The sequence below is a fragment of the Abrus precatorius genome, unplaced genomic scaffold (assembly GCF_003935025.1).
Source record: "Abrus precatorius isolate BTA unplaced genomic scaffold, Abrus_2018 Scaffold2, whole genome shotgun sequence".
Lineage (NCBI taxonomy): Eukaryota > Viridiplantae > Streptophyta > Magnoliopsida > Fabales > Fabaceae > Abrus > Abrus precatorius.
In genome coordinates this window covers 14,410,229-14,433,365 of record NW_020874362.1, presented here as the reverse complement: position 1 = coordinate 14,433,365, position 23,137 = coordinate 14,410,229, and the positions used below count along the sequence as shown (strand labels likewise).

Sequence of the window (23,137 nt, the reverse complement as noted above, 5' to 3'; positions counted from 1 at the left end):
ACGAAGCTTTTACACACTTTGAGCTTCTTTTGCCATTTTAAGGACCACTTGTAGAGCTTAAGTCATCCCCAATCCTAGGGTTTGATTCACAATTACTCTTCACTTTCCTTTAATTTTTACATTGATGTCATTGATTTTCCTTTGTTTTCATCTTAAATTTGTAAGACCTATCCTCATGGAGGGCTAAACTTTCTCGTAATCTTTAGTGAGTTCATGAATTATTGAATTCCTGGGTATGAATGTTAATATAATTCTCTTTCCTTCATAAATTTATATTTCCTAACTCTTTGAATTGAATTAATGGTTGAGTGAGGGGGACATTGCTTAATAAACCCTAATTCGTTTTAATGAAATTCTTAACTTGGTTTGCTTAATCCTAAGTTAATTTCTAAGGTTGCGTAATCTTGGGAAAAGAGTTGGAGTCCATTGAATTTGCTTAAATTCGTATAGAGCTTTAAGGTTAATTCTCGCTTGTTGAGTTAATCTAATTTAGAGGAAGAGGGAAGGTATTGAATCTTGAGAGGAGTAGGGATAGAATCACATGAATGAACTAAGGATTGCTACATTTCATTGATTGAACTCATTAATTTCATCACTTGCCTTTACATTAAAATTGGAATCACACAAAATCCCCCTTTTTAATTGCTTTCATAGTAAAGGTTTATAACATGTTCAATGTATGTTACCAACCAAAGTCATTGGAGACAACCTAGGCTTAAATCCTAGACTACATAAAAATTCTGCATATTTTGATGAGCATTCGCGACAAGTCTTTATGCAAACAAAAATTGTATCATCGGTGACTTAAAGCTACACTTCTTGGAAAGCTTTTGTATTGAATAGCAAAGCCTTATAATACATTAGCTTGGGAATTTTCATTTTGTGCATTTCAAATCTCCTTGTATTTGGAGACTTTTTCTTTTATTTTTGGGGATGGAATTTTCAATTTTTGTAGAACCTTGTAATAGGTTTTGAATTCTTTGTAATTGGACATTGGACATTAGACTTTTGGCTTTATTTGCCTTAGCTATTTAGGGTAATCGCGCATAGGTTGTTAGTTTAAATGTTTGCACATGACTAGTATATGCTAGTTTAGACTTGTGTGATTGATTTAAAGCTTTGCGATTAGGATCGTTGCATAATTCAAGTGTTGGACTCAAATTCCAATCCTTTCGTCCCTCCATTCTTTGCACGTCATGTTAGGATTTCGGGATATGAAGTAAGAGTTCACACATTTCCTTTCCCATTCTAAATTTTCTCTAGTTTTCTTGAGTTTAGTAACGACTAGTTTTGATAGTCTTTCTTTTATTGCCTTCTTACTTTGTTTATTGCTTATAGTTTAGTGTTCCAATCTAGGTTAAAAAAAAATTAGTGGTCCATTTTTAGTGTGTAGCTTGTGCTAAAATCAACCTCTATTAAAATCAAAAAGATTCATGGATATGTATAGTGAGGATAGTCCACTACCAGCCTCTAAAACCGCAAGGTTTATGGTTGAAATTGCTAAAATGAGGGATGAAATGAGAAGAGAAAGGGAAGAAATGAGAGCTAGATTAGAGAGGCAAAACTTAGGAGACACCTCATCAAGTGTTCATAATAGATATGAAAGGCATAGAGAAGAGGGAAATAGAAGACAAGAGACGGATAGGTGGGAAAAGAGGAGTGAGAGAAGTGAAAGACATAGGAGAAGAAACCATAGAGAGGAAAGAAGACCTATAAGAGATAGAGAAGATGAATCTAGGCTTAAGGAAATTAAAATGGAAGTGCCACCTTTCCATGGCAAAAATGATGTAGAAGCCTATCTTGAATGGGAGATGAGGCTTGAACAAGTGTTTAATAACCATAGGATTACTAGGGAAATGAAGGTTAGGATAGCTACCTTATCATTTCAAAACTATGCCTAGTGTGGCAGACCAATTTTTGTAAAGATAGAGATAGGTTAGGCTTATCTCCCATTGATGATTAGGATGAGTTCAAGGCCTTACTTAGGAATAGATATGTCCCTACATATTATAGGAGTGAGTTACTTGCTAAACTCCAAAGACTAAACCAAGGGTTGAAAAGTGTAAAGGACTACCATAAAGATTTAGAAATTTCTCTAATTAAGGCTAATGTACAAGAGGATAATGAAACAACAATGATGAGATTCATGAATGCCCTAAATAGAGACATAAAAAGAAAGGTTGAGTTACTTCCCTATGTAGATTTAGATGAGTTAATGCATTTAGCCATTAGGGTTGAGGCACAACTCCAAGAAAGAGGAAGTAGGAAATATTCCTCTAAAGGGGAATCCTCCACCCAAAGGTGGAAGGACAAAAATAAGAGGGAGGGTATGTCTTACAAGGCTAAGAAAGACCCTACATAAAATCCTCAAGATAAAGAAAAAGAAACAAAAATTTTTGACAAAAACAATTCCCAAACCACTAGAAACACTCCAAAACAAGAAAAGAAAAAGAACAGTTCAATCAAATGCTTTAAGTGTTTGGGACGGGGTCACATTTCATCCCAATTCCCTACAAAGAAAATCATGGTACTCAAGGGAAGGAATTGCTATACTAGTACTAGTGAGGATCCTTCATCCTCTTCCTCCTCCTCAAGTGAAAGTGAACACTCTAGTTCTAGTGAAGACCTTAGGGGTAGTGAGGGTGACTTGCTAGTAGCTAAGAGGCCATTAGGAAGCCCATAGCTGTGAGTTAGATGACTCACAAAGAGAAAATATTTTCCATAGTAGATGCTATGTCTTAGGAAATTTGTGTTTCCTAATAGTTGATGGGGATTCTTGCACCAATTGTGCCTCCCAAAGGTTAGTAAGTAAGCTTAGCCTTGCCACTATTCCTTACCCTAAACCATATAAGCTTCAATGGCTAAACCAAGAGGGTGAACTCTTATTTGATAAGCAAGTTAAGGTAAATTTCTCCATTGGAAAATATAAAGATGAGGTTTTGTGTGATGTAGTCCCATAGAGGTGGGTTATATTCTTTTAGGTAGGCCATGACAATTTGATAGGAAGGTCCATCATGATGGCTTTACCAACATTCTCTCTTTTACTCATAATAGTAAGAACTATCTTCTACATTCATTAACACCTAGGCAAATAATGGAGGATCAATTGAAAATGAAAATAAAGAGAGATAAAGAAAAAGAGACTGAGGGCTTGTCCAAGCACAAAAAGCCCAAGAAAAAAAAAGTTTCAAGAGATGAGGGCAACTATGAGCTTGCCTTAAGTCTCAAGGAGGGATTCCTTGCCAAGATGCAAGATGTGAAAAAAGTCATTTATAGTGGCCAACCATTGTATCTAGAATGCTATATGAGTCCTTTGAATCTTGCCACTAGTCCTTCTTCTCTTTTAGGGAATTTTAAGTTTGTGTTCCCTAAGGAACTACCACCTAATTAGGGGATAACATAAGTAGATTGGACACTAAGTGTCTTTTGCCCCCTTAAAATTTCGGGTATCTCATTCTTTTTACATATAGGACTTGGTAGAATTAGGATTTTCTTATATTCTTTTTACATATAGGTCCTGCAACTCAACGTCCTTGCTCAGGCACCCCATACCTTGCTCAGGTGGCCCAGAGTTTGCCCAAGCGAGATTTGCTAGATATGAGGACTTTGCTTCTCCCTCTTTCCATCTTCATTTCACAAAGCCTTGCCCTTGATTATTTAGCACAATAATAAAGGATCAAATATCTTCATATAATCATAAATTTAAGACAAATAGTTATTAAATTTAAGTGGCTAAACTTCAATTGGCATGGGATATGAATATATTGAATTAAAAGGGAATTCAAGCATAAACAAATTACAAAGGAATCGAATAAGTGCCAAATTATATACCAAAAATTACTACTAATTGGCACTTATCACCATTATAAAGTGAAAAGAGAAAGAAATAGAAGAAATAGATGAGTAAAGAATCATCTTCAATCTAATTCCTCAAGATGTGAAGCTTGGTGTTCGTCCCCAATCTCTCTCTCAAACTCTCTCAAGAGAAGAAAATGAAATGAAAATGAAAAATGAATAAAAGATACAAAAATTATGAGCCAATTCATATTTATAGAATTTACCGCCTTTCTAGCGTGGTTACTTTTATAAAATAAAGTAACTATGCAAAAGCCTTTCTGGTAACCTTCATGATTGAAATAATCAGTTTTGTTTATAATAGTAGCAACACAGAGATATATTGCCTCAAGTAACATGCGCATGTTCACTTTTATACAAAATAGGAGTCACGCGCAGTCTGTTTTGTTGGAAAGCTCTTTGGAATGATCACTATTATTTAAAATAGTGATAATGCACAACTTGTTTTGCCTTTGGATCATGCGCGTGATCACTTTACTGAGAAATAGTGATCACGCGTAGCTTATTGCCTCTATTTATACTTGCACGTGTTTACTTTACTCAAAAATAGTGATTACGCACAACTTGTTTCTCTCATCCTAGCTCTGGAACAATTACTATTATCAGAAATGTGGTAACGCAGAATTTCTCTTCGTGAGCGTGGTTACTATTGTTGGAAAAAATGTTAACGCACAGGTCAATTTCTAAACTTAGGCTTTGGAATGATCACTTTCCTTTAAAATAGTGATCATACCTAATAACTGGCTTTATTTTTCCTTGCTCTTTGTCTCTAAAATTGCTACTTTTCTTCTACCTTTCTCTTGATCTTTCAGCCTTATGATCTCAGCCTTATGATCTCAGCTCAGAGTTTCCTACAAAATATGTTCTAATTAGTAATTTTTACACAAAAAATTCACAAAATCTAAACAACTAAACTATTTAGAAAGGAATTGAACATTCTATTATTTTTATGAGTTTTTTAGCTTTCTCCATTATATTTTCTATATCAAATGTATTAAAAATTCAAATAAAATACTAGTAAAATATGGATTTATCATGTTAATGAGCTATTTGTCGAGGTATCATTATCTAATCTAACTTAATTTCTTCCCCGTTATCTATTTCCTTAACATAAAATATTGAATTTTTTATGCACATAGACTTCAACGTTATTCAGGGTTAGACGATCATTCGGGATTTAGAATCATAGATTTCAGGTAGATACATATTTAAATCTTTAAAAATTTATGATTAAATTAATATTTTTTTTTCAATGGTGTAAAATTATTTTTATAAGTTTATATTATTAAATTGATCCATATTATCTTGTTACATACCCTTTCCGTTTATTTTTATCAATCACTTAAAAGAGTTGAAAAATAAATTAAAGACTAGATTCACTATTTATATTTTTATACAAATTATCATCTAAAATTTGTTATAATTTTTTATCATTTTATTGATTTAAATAATTAATAAATAGTATTTTTATTAAAATTATATTATAAAAAATTACACGAATGGATGCATTTTATGTTTTTATAATATTTTTTATTTTTTCATTAGTGTGTACTTATAAAAAGTATAAACACAATTTAAAATATATTATTTGTTAAATTCTTTTTATATTCTTATTTTTTTATAAAATGTGTTACTAAGAAAATCACTCACTTTTAATACAAGTAGATATATTCAATTATTTAATACTATTTATTTTTATTTATTTCTCAATAAGGGGAAAAAGTTAATTTGTTTCTATGGTGGTATAAAAGTTTAACACTATTCATTATGATTGTTCTACTAATATCCTTCTTTCATTATAAAGTATTTTAAAAAATTATAACCTTAATCTTAAAAGGCATTTGATAGAGGAAATCTTTAAAAGAAATTAGGAATAGTAAGTTGAGAATGTTAATTTTTATGTTTGGTATACATATTTTAAAAATATTTTCAATCAACTAATATTTTGTTAGGAAACATTCTCTTGGAAGTATAAAAATTTAAGATTGTCGGCAAAAACCAAAAAAAAAACCTAGTTTATGTTATCTCTCTTTGTTATCAATTTTTTCAATTTTTTATTATTATTAACTTGCTATTAGAATAAAAAATTATATAAAATTATTAATTGAAATTTTGTAATCACATCATTCATATTAATCAACTTAAATGACAATGTTATCTCATCTGGTAATATATATATATATATATATATATATATATATATAATTTTTAAATTAAAAATATAAATTTATTTTATATTGTAAAAATATTAATTATCATAGAGAGTAGACAAATATTTTGAAAGAAACTTTAATATTTCTATGAAATAATATTTAAATTAAACTTGATATTAAAACAATTTTAAGAATTATTGTTACAAAATTTCTAAAAATATTTAAGACATATCAAACATATTTTTAATATGTTTAGAAGACATAATTCTTAGAAAACATAATTAGCAAGAACGAAAAAAACATTTGTACACTAAACACCCTTTAAGAGCTTATTTTAAGCAATAAAAAGTAGTAAGTTTTTATTTGGTAAGAAATATATTTATTACATTAATAATATAAATATTTAATAAATAATTTTTAATAAAAATTTATTGTTTTTATAATCTTAAAATTTTTCCTTTGAGTTTAACAAAACTAAAGTATTAAGTGGTTCAAAAGTAAAACAAAAAACAAAAAAAAAGGTCACTAATAAAAAATATTTAATAAATAAATAATTAATTTCAATAACATAATTGATTTTTTTATTCTCTTTCCTTTCTTTTTCTTTTGACAGATAAATAAGAATAAAAATAGCACAAACGAATAATTTAATTATTTTAATACTATTACTTATTCCAATATAAAATATGAATTTATAATATATAATTGTTTTTATTAGTCTTAATAAATTAATTGTTTATTTTTTTTATAAGAAAGAGACGGAAGAAGTAATCTATTGCTATTGCATTTAATATTAAACATATAATTGATAAAACATAATTAATGTAATTTTAAAATTAAAAATTAAAAAATATTAAAAAAATGATTTCCCAGAAATGTGATAAATAAAAAGAAGAAAACAGAAAGAGTACACTACAGGTCAAGCTATTTATATGCACTTAAAGTTATTTGTAATTTGTGGGAGGGTCTAAGCTGACATCCAGACAGCTCTGTACAAAACAGTAAAATATTAAAATTAGGGAGAACAGCACAACCATGAATAGAATCATACGGAGGAAACTAAGTTAAAGCTTTCCCCAAAAAAGAAATGTATAAAACGTTGCGTTTAAGGCTTACTTTGTTGGCGAAATCTGTGTATAATTTATAATTATTAATTCTTAAAAGAAAATATTTTTAAAAGTGTTTCTTTAATGAGGGTATTTTTAAAAAATATTCTCAAACAGAAATATTGTTAAGAATTATTTTTTATCATGTTAAATAAAGGTTTGTATAATATTTATTTTTAATTTAATATTAATTTAACTTTTTTATATTTTTAATCATATTTAATATAATAAAATATTTATTATTAATAATTATAATAATTATTTTAAATTTATTAAATTTGTAAATAGTCATATGATATATTTAATTATATATTTAAAAAATATAATTTAATGATATAAAAAATTACTAGTTATTTTAAGCAATATGTCCGAGTAAGAAGTGATCCAAATTGCTTCTTACTTATCAAACCTACCAAACTTAAATTAAAACTCGTTAGTTTTAAAATTAGAATCTTCAAAATTTTAAATTAGAATATTAAAATTTTCAAAAGCCAAAGTTGCGTATGCACAAAAAGAAAATAAAAAAAAGGTAAAGTTGGATATTTCTGAATGAAGGCTGCTTTCGTTTTGCCGGTCCATCATTGTTTCAAAATTCGAAAAAAATAAAAAAGTGATTGAACTAAAAGTTAACATTCAAATAGAGAAAATAAATATGCCTATAAAAAAATAGAGAAAATAAAAATGCATATTCTAATAATGTTATAAAAAAGTTGTTTACTTTGATAAGATGTTACTATGAATAAATATTTCATTTGACATTTTTTAGTCCTTTAAAAACTATATTTAACATTAATTGAATATTCTAAGTATTTATGACATTAAGTTATTCAAACATTAAAATGCGCAAAATTTAGTTTTTACTTTAATTAATAAATTAATATAATGACTTATTTAACATCATGATTTTTATTTCTAAATTAATTTTAAATGTTTTTAAAATATTAAAATGATATTTTTATTTTTCAAACTAATTAATAATAAAAGTTTTATAAAATATAGTTCAAAATAAATAAATATTTAATATTATATTTTAAATAATTAATAATATGAAAATAAAATATTGCCCATTTTATATACACTTTATGGAATTTAGTATAATTTAATTACCGTTAAAATTAACCAGAAAAAAAAACCAGAATAATATAATAAAATGTATTATATTTGTTTTTAAATGACTGACATTTAAGGCTACATTATAATTACAGATACATTAAATCAAATTAATTAAAAATAAAAAGTATATTAATAATTTTCCAAAACAATAGTCAGGAAGATGGAGCTTATTTTTCTTATTCAAAGATATATTAGAAAATAATAAAAGATATTAAATGCATTCATGACCAAAGAACATTGTATGAACTACTGAAAATATATTAACATTTAAAGGAAAACAACTGAAAATATATTTAATTTTCAAGCATACCACTCCACAGCAGGACTACTCAAAAAGATTAAATTGAACATAAACAAGCCAAATGACCCACAAGATTTTCAGAAAACCAAAAGCTACGGAATAAAACGAAAATGGTGGGTCTTCTAAAACGACGGAACAGAAACAGAACGCAACGGGAGCACACAGGACCAAACAAATGAGAGAGCGAGGCACCACAGTTTTGGTATCAAATTTAATTTTTCTTGTCAGGAGGACCATAGATCACTAAGGTAATAATTTAATGCTCATTTTTTTTTATTCATAATAATTTAATGTTCTAACACTCCTTATTAATTATTTAACTTTATTATTTGAATATTTGTAACTTAATATTAAATACAAGACGACTCACAAAATGTCATTATTAAAATGATTTTTTAAACTTGAGTTCGTAGATAAACACACAATATAAATTTATGCACGGTAAACTCTTTTTTAATTATAATATTTTATATTACTAATAACTTAAATTTTATAATATCTTATAATCTATAATAAAAATATAACGTTATTAAAATATACACAAAACAATTTTAATAATTAGTATTAGTCTTGTAGGGGAGAAACCCTTTGTTGGTTTGTGTTAGCTCATATTAATTGCTGAGCAAAGGAGAGAGGAAGCAAGGTCGTAGCAGTTGACCATCGTTAACAGGTAATTACAAAGTTATCAATGCCACTTGTCTCTCTGTGATCTGTAGCCTCTAACTATTAATTAATTAATTAATGATGTTGGTGGTGGTGTTATCATTATTTCTTTCTCAATATCATGTTATTTGTTTAACTTTTTATTTTATTTTTTGAATTAGTTGTCGCTTTAAAAATTTTAGTATTTTTATTTATTAATACTTCACTTAAATATTTCAATGTTTCATAAATATATTTAAATTCTTTTAATGAAAATAATTTGTATAATTAATAATTGCTTTTAAAAAATATATATTACCTTGCATAAATGTATTTTATTATTCGCCTTCTCTCTTGAACACTGACATGCATTACCAACTATACACATTGAGGCAATCTCTTCTCTTTCCTAGCTTTTGTGTTGGTAATTCCATTCTTAACAGTTTCTGCTTTAATTTTGACCATGGAATGTTTCTGTGTTCGTTTCTTTTGTCGCTTAAGGTTGTCTCTCCCTCTATCTCCCTGAATGGTTCACCCGTATGCTATGTGAACTGTGAAATGATGATCCACTTTTAAAGTCTTAACAGCATCTCTGTTCTAATAGCTGGCAATTTTTATTGAGTGCAGTTAAGATTAGTGAGACAAATTGTTTATATATACAAACACTTGGGAAGAAAAATAATTGCTATGTTTTTCTTGTTCATTAGTATTGGATGTGGCTCGTGATATTTCTCTTTCATTTGAGGGTGTTGATTGTGTATATTTAATATCTTGCACCCTTTCTTTTATGGGGGCTAAGGAAGTTTTTCGACCTGCCATAGATTATTATCCGTTTTGCTGGTTCTGTGATTTCCATCATGCGATTGTTGAGGTATATGCTGTGACTGACCTGAGATTTTCTCTGTACTTTTCTGGATATCTAAAGTTGTATGTTATTTGTTTTGAGGGGTAAGATCTAATCAGAGCCAAGGGACAAAATATTGGTAGGGAATTTGACGGGGTCATATCGTGTAGTCCTTTTTGTGAGATGAAAAATCTGAGTTTGAAATTTTGTAGCCGAAAACTTTTTCTTTTGTCCTTTTATACGTCGAGTACTGCCCTTGGATTCTATTATGTTAGTCCAAAATCCAAATCTTTTACTTATAAAAAGAAAAAGGCAACTGGTACTTGCTTTTGCAAATTTAAATATTACCATAAGCTCATAGCGGCAAATCATATTCTTTAATGAAGAAAAGTGATTGGTATAAGCTATGTGGATATCAGGAGCTTAAGTCATAATATGGTCCCCAATTTAATTAAATTTGAGTGTTTAATATAATTGGACCTTTATATTCTTAAAGCTTTGTGGTAAACACTGCATTTTTTAATGCTCTCCAAGTACCTAGTACATCAAGGCGTGAGTCGAATTGGGTTGTGATCAATAATAGAATTGCTGGAAAAGTTCCTATTGTATGTTGGGGGAAAAAGAGTCTTAGTACAAAGATACATTTTCTTTACTACTGAATTCCAAACCAATGTCTGAAATTCTCTTATGAATAGTGAAATGACGCTTTCCTTTTGTCTTCTTTATTTTAATTTGGTTATCTTTTGTGTCACATAATGACTTTACCATTTGTTATTTCATCCATGCTATCCTAGTAGTTTCTGTTTGCAGATTTTCGCAGGGTCCTACAAAATATTGAGTGATCAGGATAGTATCTTTAATGGCAAATACTACTGGAAGTAAAAGAGAAAAATATTTCCATTTATTCGAACCCAACATGAACCTTAAAACTAGGTAACTTAACTGTTTAATTGTTATTTCTCCTTTTGTTACTTTTATTTTCCCCAGCAACTATACATGTATCTTCTCTTTGCTATAATATGGGTCAGGTAAGCCTGCTTAAATGTATTTTATTAAATTAGTTGTTCTTTGATTCATAATTCTTCAATTTTCTGAAGTGTGGTTTGCTTATTGAACCATATTTTGAGCAATGTGGCCCTTCCAAATCCATTATATAGCTATTCTTAATATGGATTCTTATTTTATTTACTGAAAAAAATATGTTGTTAATGGTATTTGTTTTTTAATCTAGTGATTATTATTTTGATATTCGAATCATGCTAATTCATTTTCTACTAGTTGAAGATGTATAATGTTGAACTGGCTTCTTTACATTCAAATATTGGTCTTGGGCGCGAGTCTCAATCTTTTGGGTTCAATAACAGTGATTTTGACTCTACTGGATACAAATCACACAACCACAAAATGCAGGAATATGAAAAACAAGACCACAAAGTGAAGTATAACGGAGATTCAGATGGGTCAACATATGACATGGACTCAGCAGCTCACACAACTACAATGAAAATTGATTTGAAAAATGATTATGAAGCACAGATCAGGGACTTTTTTGATTCAGTATCCCATTCATCCGAGGAAATAGAGTCGTTTAGGATGCTTCAAAATGACTTGCAATCAATTATAAGGGCCTCCAATTCATCAATCTCTGATCCCCCAGAAGAAACAGATTCATTTGAGGATCCAGCAGATATCTATATGGACAAAAGTGTTAGAGAATGTGAACCAGAACTTGCAGTTTGTCACAAAGAGACTAGTTACAACATTATTAAGGATATCATCTGTGTGGATGAAGGATGCACTGCCAAGGATAAATTTTTGTTCGGGAGAAAAGTACAAGAAAATATCTGCAATTTGTTTTCTTCTTGGAGTTGTGAAAATAAAGAAACAGTGAAAGATAACATTGGGATCAATGTGCTAAATCCACTGGCAACAGAGGAAACTGATAAGGTTATTTCTGAATATTATCAGTCCAAGGATTTGACACGGCAAGATGAAGATGCAACTCGAAAACTTGTTGAAAATATCTATAAGGAGATTGTTGTGCCTGGAGATAAGGTTTTGTTCCCAGAGTTAAGAACAGAAATATCCAGGCCATCAGGTGCTGCGGGTGATGAAATTGAACACAACCACGCGGAGGTATTCAATATTTCCCCCCCTTTTCAACTTACATTCTATTCAGTGAACTCTCAATGCAATCAATTTAGGTGCAGTTCCTTAGATACTTTTGGTGCTATTTTATCATCAAAATTAGTGTTTTACCTTGGTAAAAGATCCACATTTAAGGTTATTGATGATTACCAAAGGAAAACTATAATTTTAATTAAAAAATAACACGAACATCACCTAAGAAAATACATCCAAGTTTTGTCCTTATTCAATATAAAATTGTTATTCGCCTTATGTTGATGATGATTTCTTTAGGATGCGTGTTATTGAGTAACGTTCTTTATTTATTTCAGGTAACTGTTAGTGAGTTACACTCCCAGCGTGACAAGTTAAAAAATACGATTGAGGATGCAGCAACTTTAGAGTTAACAGTTGCTGAATCTAACATTGATATCCTTGACAGTGGTAGTAAGTTGCAGCAAGAGAATGGAAGCATCACGAATCAGTTTGATGATTCAGTTTGTGGAACCTGTGAGAAACAGGCACTTTGCAAAGTCGATGGTTGTAATTGTTGTCAAACTCAGAACGCACCTATGAAGTCTAATGGTCAAAATCAAGCTCATCGCAGTTTCTCTTCTATTTCAAGTCGCATAACAAATTCAGGGGCTGTACCTTATTCTGGTAACATCTCATTCCGATCAGATAGCAGCACAGCTAGCACGCGATCCTTTGCCTTTCCCATGTAAAATGCTCCAAACTCGTTGGTTCTAATGTTTCTTCGTTAGTTTCTATGTTGGCAATGCGTTAATAACGAATACACTATCTGGTGCTTGCAGATTGCAATCTGAATGGAATAGCAGTCCAGTGAGAATGGTGAAACCTGAAAAGAGGCACCAGGGTTGGAAGCTGCACCTTTTTTGCTGTAAATTCTGAAAGATTCTTTGTTTTTGTTTCCCATGGGTTTAAATTCAAATATATCATTAATATTTTTTTTAGTAGTTTGCAGTTGGTTTAGAATGCAGAGCCAGTGCCTCCTTCTGTATGCAAGCAGAAGCCTTAGGTTTTCCCCTTGCATTTGTTTGTTCCCTTGTTTCTTTCTTTTTTCCCTTTAGAATCAAAATTTTATTTCTAATGGACATAATTCATGGTGTATTTTATTTTTGTCATGTTATGGCATACATTAATATAACATACATTACGATCTAAAATTAATTTGAAAATATAAAAATTCTTAGGTTGGTTTGACATTAGGATAAAAAGATACCTCCAATCATATTTTATTTTTTATGTTTGTTGAACCAAGCAATATGATAGCTTAATGTAATGAATTATTTTATTATATCCTTATAACTTAAATTTTCATCTAGCAAGAGTTGACACGTTGAGAAACCTCAGGATAAAATAATTTTTTTATAGTATTTGTAACACTCCAAAATTTTTTCATTTCATAAATAATTTTGTAGTATGTTAACCTCATTTAATTAAAAATAAATAGTACAAAAAGACTTGAGAACTAGAATTTTTCCTTAGTAAAATTTATCGAAATAAGTTCGATCGGTAAATAATCGAGTAATATAAAAAGGAAATAAAAAATTTTATTTAACATTTTAGAATATCTAAAATATTTTTATGAATTATAAGAAGTTTAGGAAGATCCAAAAATGGAAAATAAATAAAATTCTAAAATTTAACTAAAATGACCAAAATACCCCTAGAAGTACCTAGAATGGAGGCCCATTTTGAACAAGCAAATGAAGGAGAATAATTATGGAATTTTTATGATAGATGGCCCATGTGTAGAGGTTATGGACGTGCAAGTTTGGAGCCGAAAGAACAAGTATAGAAATTACCCAAAAATCACCCAAAAAGAGGCCTAAAAACCAAGTGTATATGAAAGAAAGTGGGCTAGGAATGGTAGTAAGGAGCCATGTGACCCTTTAGAGCCATGTGAGACTAATCATGATTAAGGGATAAGGTCATTTATAGTTTAATCCTAGCTGGATGAGCATATTCCATAAGAACCAATGAAATTAATCCAAAAAACAAGATAAGTATTCTAGAAGATAAGGCTAATGATGAATAATTTGTGGACTAATCCTCATCCAATGGATCTAATTGAACCATGACCATGTCCATTGGATTTGAACTAAATAGGTTTCAAAAAGTAATTGGAATGGTTGAAATGGAACTAGGAAAGTTAAAATCTAACTAGAATTACAAAAACTATCATGAAAGGGGCAATTTTGGACATTTACAAATGTGCACAGGAGTAGGCTTGTAGAAAAAGCCAAAAAGGAACCAAAATTGAAAATCAAGACTTGTGTGAAAGAGGGTGGAACCGTGAGATGCATGAGAGTGGGCCAACATGAAGAGATTTTCTATATAAAGCCATGCATGAAGGAGAAAAAGACCCTTCATACTAATTCTCATGCAACCAGGAGCTATTTACTTCTTCTTTATCTCAATTCTCTCTATACACATCCAAGTTCAACTCAAACACTTTACTTGCACCCTACAAGTTATATCACCCAATACCCCACCATAAGGATCTTGAATCAAGCCTTTAACCCCACCAAAAACACCAAGATACTCCACAACATCAACCAAGCCCCCAACTTTCTTTTTGTATACTATTTGGCACTTGAGGAGGTAGGAAGCCAAGGAAGGAGATACTCACTTCCAAGAGGTGAAATAAAGAAAAAGGGAAGAGGAGAAGGATCACCCAAAGATCAAGGCAAGATCAACCCAAAAACACCAAGTAAGGGGGGAGGGTACTTTTCATAATCAAGGGGAATACCTTGTTTAAATGGTTTTGAGTCAAGGGGAGCCTTAACCCTTTTGGTTGTGATTGAATTTGTATGTGTTGATGAATCCATGATTAAAATTTTGATTAAGAAAATCACTAAGAACCACAAAGTGTTTAATGATGACTTTGCTTGTTATGTGATTGGTTGTATGAAAATCTTGCATGTTTCATTTTGTGACTTATTTTTATGATGGTATCTAAGTTGTATTCATGATCTTCTTTTGGATTGAAATTGTTTTGGAGTCAAAATAAATTTCTAAAGTATTTTTGAAAAAATTATGAAAGAAACTTCTAAAAGGAAATGGATTAAAAATGGAAAGTGACCATGATGAAGACCCTTGGACTTTTGGACATATTTGGACCTATGGACTACATGAACAAATGATGAGAACAAGCTTTAAAATAATAAATTTGAAAGATTGAACCTAAAAAATAGGAAGATACCATGGACCTGGACCAAAAATACCTTAGATATGCAAGATCCTTGTCCACATGTGTGGTAGGACCAAGAGAATGATTTGAACCATATTTGGACATGAATTAATGACCTTGAACACATGGAAGACATAATGGACAATTTGATGCTTACCAAATTGGAGACAAGGACCTTTTCTCAATTAATATAAAATATAAGGATTAAAGTGTAAATAATGTAAAATATGAGAAAATATTTAAAAGTGTTTTTTTTAGTATTTTATTCATGAAGATAGTAAAATTTATATTATTTTCCTGCTGGGTTTATTTTATTTGGGTTTATATTTAATTAGTTATGATTTTTATAAATTTCTGTTGCATGAAAATGGTATTCTGAAGCAGTATATCTTGACTTATTTTCGTCTCACTGTGTGTTAGGAGTGTTATTTTATTGACATTTTTCTACAAAAAAGGACTTCTCAATGGAAATATAATCACTGGTTTCACTTGATTTGGAATTGAAATAAAATAGTTATGAATTATTGAATATTCGTTTATGTGTAAATGTTTTTTGAGAACTGCGTACTTTAAATCATTTTCTTCTTATAATTCAAGTGTAATTGTATTTTATTTATATTTTTATCTTAAACTATAATTTATGAGGAAAATATGCTCATTGAGTTTGATCAATTTGGAATTAAAATGAATTACTTATGATTTTCTCAAGGTGTTGTTGTATGAGGGTAACATTTTGTGCATGCTATTGAGAAATCTCCTTTCGTTTTAAAATGTATAGGTGGCGTTATTTTATTTTTATTTTTGTGTAAAAATAGAGACTATAATAGAAATATTCTCACTAGTTTGATGAATTTTGGACTTAAAATAAAATAGTTATGACTTTTCTAATTAGCTGATTCTGATAAGTGTGTTAGTGTGAGTAATAGAGAATGTTTAGGGCTTAATTTGGAATCTGGAAGTTATAAATTTTTAATGATATTTTTCCGTGAAACTAGATAACCAAATTAAAAGGATGCCACTAATTTCATGAGTTTTGGTGATGAATTGAATGATTTATGATTTTTCCAATATGCTATTATTGAATTGTGCCATTCTGTGACATGAACTGAGAAACTGAAGCACGAACTAATGTTTGTGAATATTTTGATTTTGAAAGTATTTTTAAATGAAAATATATATGTTAAGGAGAATAAACTCACTTGTTTCATGTATTTTGGATGAAAAAAATTATTACAAATTTTCTAATGTGCTGGTTGTTTAGTAAATTAATCTGAGAATAGCAGAGATGAATTGAGGTTTAATGAATTTTTTAGAAGTGTTTGAATTTTGAATGTAATATTATATTATAGTAGACATTTTAAAGGAAGAAAACATTGGTGATTTCATGATGTTTAAACTTGTATTGAATTACTTATGAATTTTACGAGTTAGTGCATGAAATCTGGAAAATTTTGATTGTTAAACATGTCCATATAATTGATTATTCTCTTGAAATAGAGATGTTATAATGTACCTATTGGACAATTATTGGCTATGATATGCTTTGTGTTTATGATTGTGAAAGAGGTTGAATACGCCACCATACAGGCGAGGAGCAAATAGTGTTGGTCTGACCATAGGGGATAGGAAAGTGCCCAAGACTTACAGGGAACCAAGTCTAGCTAACTTGTGTCGTAGGCAGTGGAAACTTTGCTAGCCTATCCTGACAGACACTAGAGCATACCAAGATTGGTTTGAGTGTGGGATGCTGGTAGTGATCATAAAGTGAAAATTGTGCACTTATGTTCTGTCTTCGGTGAAGGGAGAAGATATACCTATGACACTAACTGGATTGCAGACACAGAACTCCCAATCTCAACCTGAAATTAAAATGTTGGATAATTAATTAATTACTCCATGGAGGACTCGAAAATAAAAGATACTAAATGATTATTGTTTAATGCTTGAATGTTATTTTGTTCATTTAAGCAAACATATTGTTTAATGCTTGGTATTGTTGATGTCTAATTGATGTTTTGTTCGTTTAAACATGAGTATTGTCTATTAGATTATTTATGAATATTTGTACTCACCCCTATCTTTTTCTATGATGTGTCCAAAATGTATATGGATGCAGAATGAATGAAGGTGCACCAATTAATCTTGCGCGTACCATGACCTTTAGTATAAGGACTAGAGAGTGGAGTTTCAATGACTCCAACCAGACCATCATATTTCAAGGTTTTATTATCTTAACTATATCTACTGTTAATAATCCCTATGTTAGTCCTACTATTATACAGGGAGAAGTTAGAGTGGAGGTCCCTTTTCCTCTCTGCTATGCAGCTGCATACCTTGGCATTGATCTTGACCCTCCTCCAGGGGGATTGGATGAATAAGAAAGGAGTCAAGAGGAGAGGAGGAGTTTAGTTTATCTATGTATTATGTGTAGTATACTATCCTAGACTGTTATCCTTCCTTGTAATGTTCCATAGTTAAATAATTTTGAGAATAATCTAGACGGTATGTAATATTATATTTTGTACTCTAAATATTGTGTTTGAGGACATAAATATAATATGCATGTTGATGTGTATACATTTGAAATTGAGTAGTTATTAAACGCTTTAATTTATTTCTTATTCACCACAAGAAATGTGATGACATTGAGAAATACTTATTGAAAATAGGGACGTCTCAGTATTCATGTTAATATTTTACACCTTTTATAAACATAATTTTAATACTTTTATAAAACAATGTTATACGGATATTTTTTAATTAAAAATATTTAAAAGAAAGTATATCTTTTAAACATTATTTTTATAAAAAGTTGAAGAAAATTATTTTAATTTAATATTATAAGTTCACAAAAATGCTTTTAAATTTTTAATAAATATTTTTATTAAAAGACAGATAATTTTTTAAGAAAATATATTAATTTTAATAAAAAAAAGTAATTATATTGTTTAAATATATTTTACATTTTATATTTGTTTAAAATATTATACAGAATAGCATAATATTATTTATTTTACTGTTTTAATGTAAAAAAAGCATAAAATAGTTTATTCTTCTTATATCATATTTTATCTTTATCTATGTGCTCTAAGGTGTTGGAACACCAATAATAAACTAAGTGAATTCATTGGAAATTCAGATTCCCTCCATTTGTGGTGGAACTAGACATCTAATTTCATTTTTGTTTAAGCGAAAATAAACTCACATAAGTGAAAATGTAGAAAATGATAAAAAAAAATTACGCAAAATTAGCTTAAGTAAAATTTTTGCATTTGAGGAGATGAAAGTTGGATGTGGGGGAAAGAGAGGACGGAGGATGGATGGAGATAAGGAGAGTGAGTCGTAAAGGGGTGGTGGTGGAAGGAGAGATAGGTATGAGGTGGATGAGAGTGGGAAGAGGAAGAGAGATGTTACGCATGGGATGGAGGGAAGTGGGAGTTGAGAGAGGAAGAGAGAAGTTAAGTATGAGAGAAAAACAAATGTTAAATATGGAGGTTAAAGATGGTTCAATATGAAGGTTAAAGAGAGTTGAATATGGAGGTTGAAGAGAAAGTATTAGGTATAGGAAAAAGAGAAGAGAATATTGAAAGAGAAGACACAAAATTTACTTAAACCAATATAATTCGCTTAAGCAAATCTGCAAAATTTGCTTAAACTAATTTTGTGTATAAAAATTTTATCATTTTTGCATGAAACTAGATGTCTAGTTCCCACTACAACTAGAGAGGATTCAGATCCATTCATTGGACATGACACTAGTGTGTAACAAGAAATATCAGTAAAACTTGTACTTATTGTTTTCCTCTAAGGTGATAACAACAAAGTAAGAAACCAGTCATAAAAGAAAAAAACTATAATAATAATAATTAGTACCATTGCGTGATTTAAAAATAAATAAATTTCATAAATTTTAAAAAATTTATTATTAATAATAATAAATATTTTATCTTATTAAATATGACTAAATTAAAAAAATTATATTTTAAAAATTAAAAAAATAAATTATTATTATTATTATTATTATTTCTCAAGAAACATTTTTGTTTCTACATAATTATTTTTTTATTTAGTCTCCACATTTTTATAAATTATTATTTTTGGTATTTAATCCCTATTAAATGATAAGATATCTCATTTAGATATATTTATGTGTCAATTTTATATTTAGTGATATTTTTTATAAACTCACATATGTAAGATAACCACAACTAACATTTTAAAAATGTAAGAACTAAAAAAAAAAAATCATTTTATAGAGATCAAAATCAGAATATAATATATTTTAAGAAAATTAAAATGTATTTCGGTCAAAGTAATAATTATTTAAGCATTCACAAGATTTTTATTTTATAATATTTATTTTAAAAAATTTAATAAATATATGTATTTATTTTTATAATTAGAGTTTTCGTGAGTGAATGATAAATTTTTAAAACATTAAAAGTATTTTAAAATTTTAAAATAATGACACACTAGTCTTTACAATTATGTGAAAAGTATGATGATGCTATTATTTCATAAAAAACTTTTAATATTCTTTACAATATTTTTTATTTAGTTTCTAAAATATTATAAAAATGTAGTTAAGTTAGTGGAGCTATTAAAGTCTTTTTCATATATATTTATTATTGTACACCAACAATTAATTGAATTTTTTTAATGATGATAAATTTGAATTGTTTCAAATTTTCATGTAATTATTTATTATTATTATTGAAACTATATCAAAATTCAGTAAAATATTTTAACAATTTAGAATCATATTATTCTAGAATATATTTTTTCTTTTTTTTTTCTTGTTCGCAAACTTTTTTATTATTAAAAGATCAATTTATTTTTGTTAATGGCTAGTACTGATTTTTTATCTATATTGACTAAACTCTTACTTATGGCAGTAGTAAATTCATTGGTAGAGAATGCAGACATAGATGGTGACTGATAATGATGAATTTTAATAATGGTAGTATGAAGGAAGAAGAATGAATGATGAAAAACCTTAAAAACTAGAGGCTAAATGCTTAATGTGTGACAATCTCAAGAGTATAAATAATTGAAAAAATCTACTACATCATGTACTAGTAAAATCAAGACTAATGTAACATTTTTTAAATTTTAAAAATTAAAATATTTGACAGTTACTAAGTAAAAGAGTCTATCATCAATTCTCTCTTTAATTTTTGAATCGCCAACGCATTCGTTAAATCTTAAGCAATTTCACTAGGATTTGTTGCCACTACTTTTGCCATCTATGCGGTACTTAAAAACTGAACCAAAGAGTGAAACAATGAAGGTAACCAAATCACAGTTTAGGAGTTCTCCTGTAACACCCTCAATTTTTTATACCCTTGTGTGAAAAAAATAGGAACTTTAGTGCAAGGTTTCTTGCCTAAGCGAGATAAGTCTCGCTCAAGCGAGATAAGGCTTTTTAAAAAAGGGTGTTCTAGAACTGTCTTGCTTAAGCGAGAAAGGGTAAGGTTGACCTAACTGTCATCTCACCCAGCCGAGAAAGAATCTCGCTCAAGTGAGATGGAGCTCGCCAAGACAACGAGTTATAAGAAAACAGGGAGGTCTCTAGACTCAATCTCGCTTAGGCAAAATTGAGCTTGCTCAAGCGAGATTGTATCTTGCTCAAGCGAGAATAGCAAAAAAAAAGGAGTAGTTTCACTATCTAGTTGTCTCGTTCAGGTGAGGAAGGCTCGTCCAAGTGGGGTAGAGCTCACCCAAGCAAGAATTTGCTCGCTCAAGCAAAAATACGCAGGCTGAGAGGGGTATCTAAGGAACCCCAACCCTAAAAATATTCACTTTCTCACTAGACAACCTTCTCTCTGCATTTTTTCTCTGTTCTCTCTCTATCCTCTCTTAATAGAAGCTCTACCAAACTCCAAATCTCTTACAGATCCAAGCTTAGACATCTATTCCATTCGAAACCAAGTAAGTAAGTTTCTCAAAACTCAGATCTCTAGCTTTATATCTTTTCTTCGATTTTCTCTTTCTCAATAGGTGTTCACCTTGTAATATTTAGGAATATCTCTACATTTTGGAAAAAAACTTTTCATTTTGGACGTGTTGTTCCTTCCCTCTGGACCGCTAGAAGGATTTGATAGTAGAGACTCATTTCTAGGTAAGGAGAGTAGATCCCGAACTCTAACTATTATACTATGTCTTGGCTTAGAAACTTTAATACTTTCGTGCTAAATAGTAAAGCCTTCATTAATCAAGATCATTGGAACATAAAAGCATGATGATTTATTTTTGAACACACCTGGCTAGGATTTTGTAACAGAAATTATAAGTAAAACAAGTTTTTAAGAAAGTTTATAACCTTAAGGTTAACATGTACCTACAATTATTGGTGGGTCATAACTTTGAATAATAGATGATAAAAAGTGTTGAACCCCAAGATAGACGATTTTATAAAAGCCCAAGAGAATGTAATATCTGTAATGCCTCGAGTTTTGTAAATTATTTATTATTAATAAGTGAGTTATTATTTGGATGTGTATATATATATATATATATATATATATGTATGTATGTATATGTATGTATATGTAGTGTTTGGATGCAAGGTTTGAATATATGTGATGACGTGGAAGTGTATGACTATGTGTATGAGAGTATGAATATAAATATTAATTTGAATGGAGATTGGACATGTTTGAATTGTGATTGGGCTGGACTATTTGAAAAATATAGGTTGGAGTGTGCTGTAGGGGCATTCTCGTTGTAGCGAGAGGTCCCTTACTACAGCGAGAAAGTGGCAATGAGGGGTGCATTTCTGTCAGGCTTGTGATTTATTATTGAGTAATCTATAATATTTTATACCTGTTAAATGTCAATTGAAGGATTATTTGGTATTAGAATAGATTTAGATGGAGTTTGAAATTATTTTAAAAAAAAAAGTGAACAATACCGTATAAATAATGTTAATGAATAGTAAAACTGCCTATCAATAGTAAAACAGCGTATAAACAGTAAAAACTGCGTATGTACAGTGACTGCTAACGTCATCAGTGACATCATCCTGACGTCATGGCTGACGTCACATACGCGTACAATGCGTGTACAGTGCGCGTACAGTACGTGTGCACAGTATTTTTGGCGTGAATAGTGTCCTGAATAGTGTTTTAGGCATGAACAGTAAGGCGGTGAACAGTGTTTCCGGCGGTCAACAGTAATTCTGTGTGTGAACAGTAAATTTCAAAAAATTTCTATAAAAAGGGGGCTTCACACGAATTTTTCATTTCTTTACTCCTATACAAGGTTCTCAAAAGTTTCAAGGCCATATACCACCATTTTCTCTCATATTAAACCCTCCTAAACTTAGAATTCTCACTAGATCTGAGATTCTACGTCTATTCTGAGGGATTTGAAGAGAAACTTCTAAAGCCAAATCTTCAATTAATCTTGCTATAAAACAAGTAATATTCGGTAGATCTAGTGTGAATCATTGTTCTGAGATAAGGAGAGCTTACTTTAACCTATGAACTATGTTTTGAACGGTTTAATATGCTTTTTCAAGATGTTTTGATATGATTTTGTTAGATCTATTGAATAAAAGCTATTTTCTAAGCTGTAACTGCTGTTAATTAATTTAAAATGCTGAGATTTTGGTTGATTTATCATAAACTTGCCTTAGTTAAGCTGTTAAAATAATTTTGGCAGTGTGCATTATGCTGAGTTATATGTTTTGCATCATTATAGAGCCGAGTTACATGTTTAGGTGGGTAGACGTGTAACGGTAAGTTCATGCTGAGCTGCTGTGTTGTGCTGTCTGGA

The 23,137-nt window shown here is 29.7% G+C and overlaps 1 protein-coding gene across 2 annotated transcripts; it reads left to right on the top strand.

Annotated features, from left to right (window-relative positions):
- Positions 1–9,514: 9,514 nt before the first annotated feature.
- On the top strand, positions 9,515–13,269 carry LOC113858015. Of its 2 annotated transcripts, XM_027490411.1 has the most exons (5): positions 9,528–10,947; positions 11,425–12,150; positions 12,474–12,862; positions 12,957–13,042; positions 13,120–13,257. In XM_027490411.1, exons 2-5 carry the CDS (start codon positions 11,488–11,490, stop codon positions 13,230–13,232), a joined length of 1,251 nt encoding a protein of 416 aa, XP_027346212.1. In that variant the 5' UTR covers positions 9,528–10,947; positions 11,425–11,487; the 3' UTR covers positions 13,233–13,257. The 2 variants fall into 2 exon arrangements, with proteins under 2 accessions (XP_027346214.1, XP_027346212.1); XM_027490413.1 differs by having other exon boundaries at positions 9,515–10,947; positions 12,957–13,269.
- Positions 13,270–23,137: the final 9,868 nt, after the last annotated feature.

Bases quoted from the DNA above. Each gene is read 5' to 3' on its own strand.
- LOC113858015 (XM_027490411.1), top strand. From the start codon at position 11,488: ATGGACTCAGCAGCTCACACAACTACAATGAAAATTGATTTGAAAAAT. The intron at 12,863-12,956 runs GTAAAATGCTCC...TGGTGCTTGCAG, and splicing joins CGATCCTTTGCCTTTCCCAT to ATTGCAATCTGAATGGAATA. The intron at 13,043-13,119 runs GTAAATTCTGAA...TTTTTTTAGTAG, and splicing joins GAAGCTGCACCTTTTTTGCT to TTTGCAGTTGGTTTAGAATG.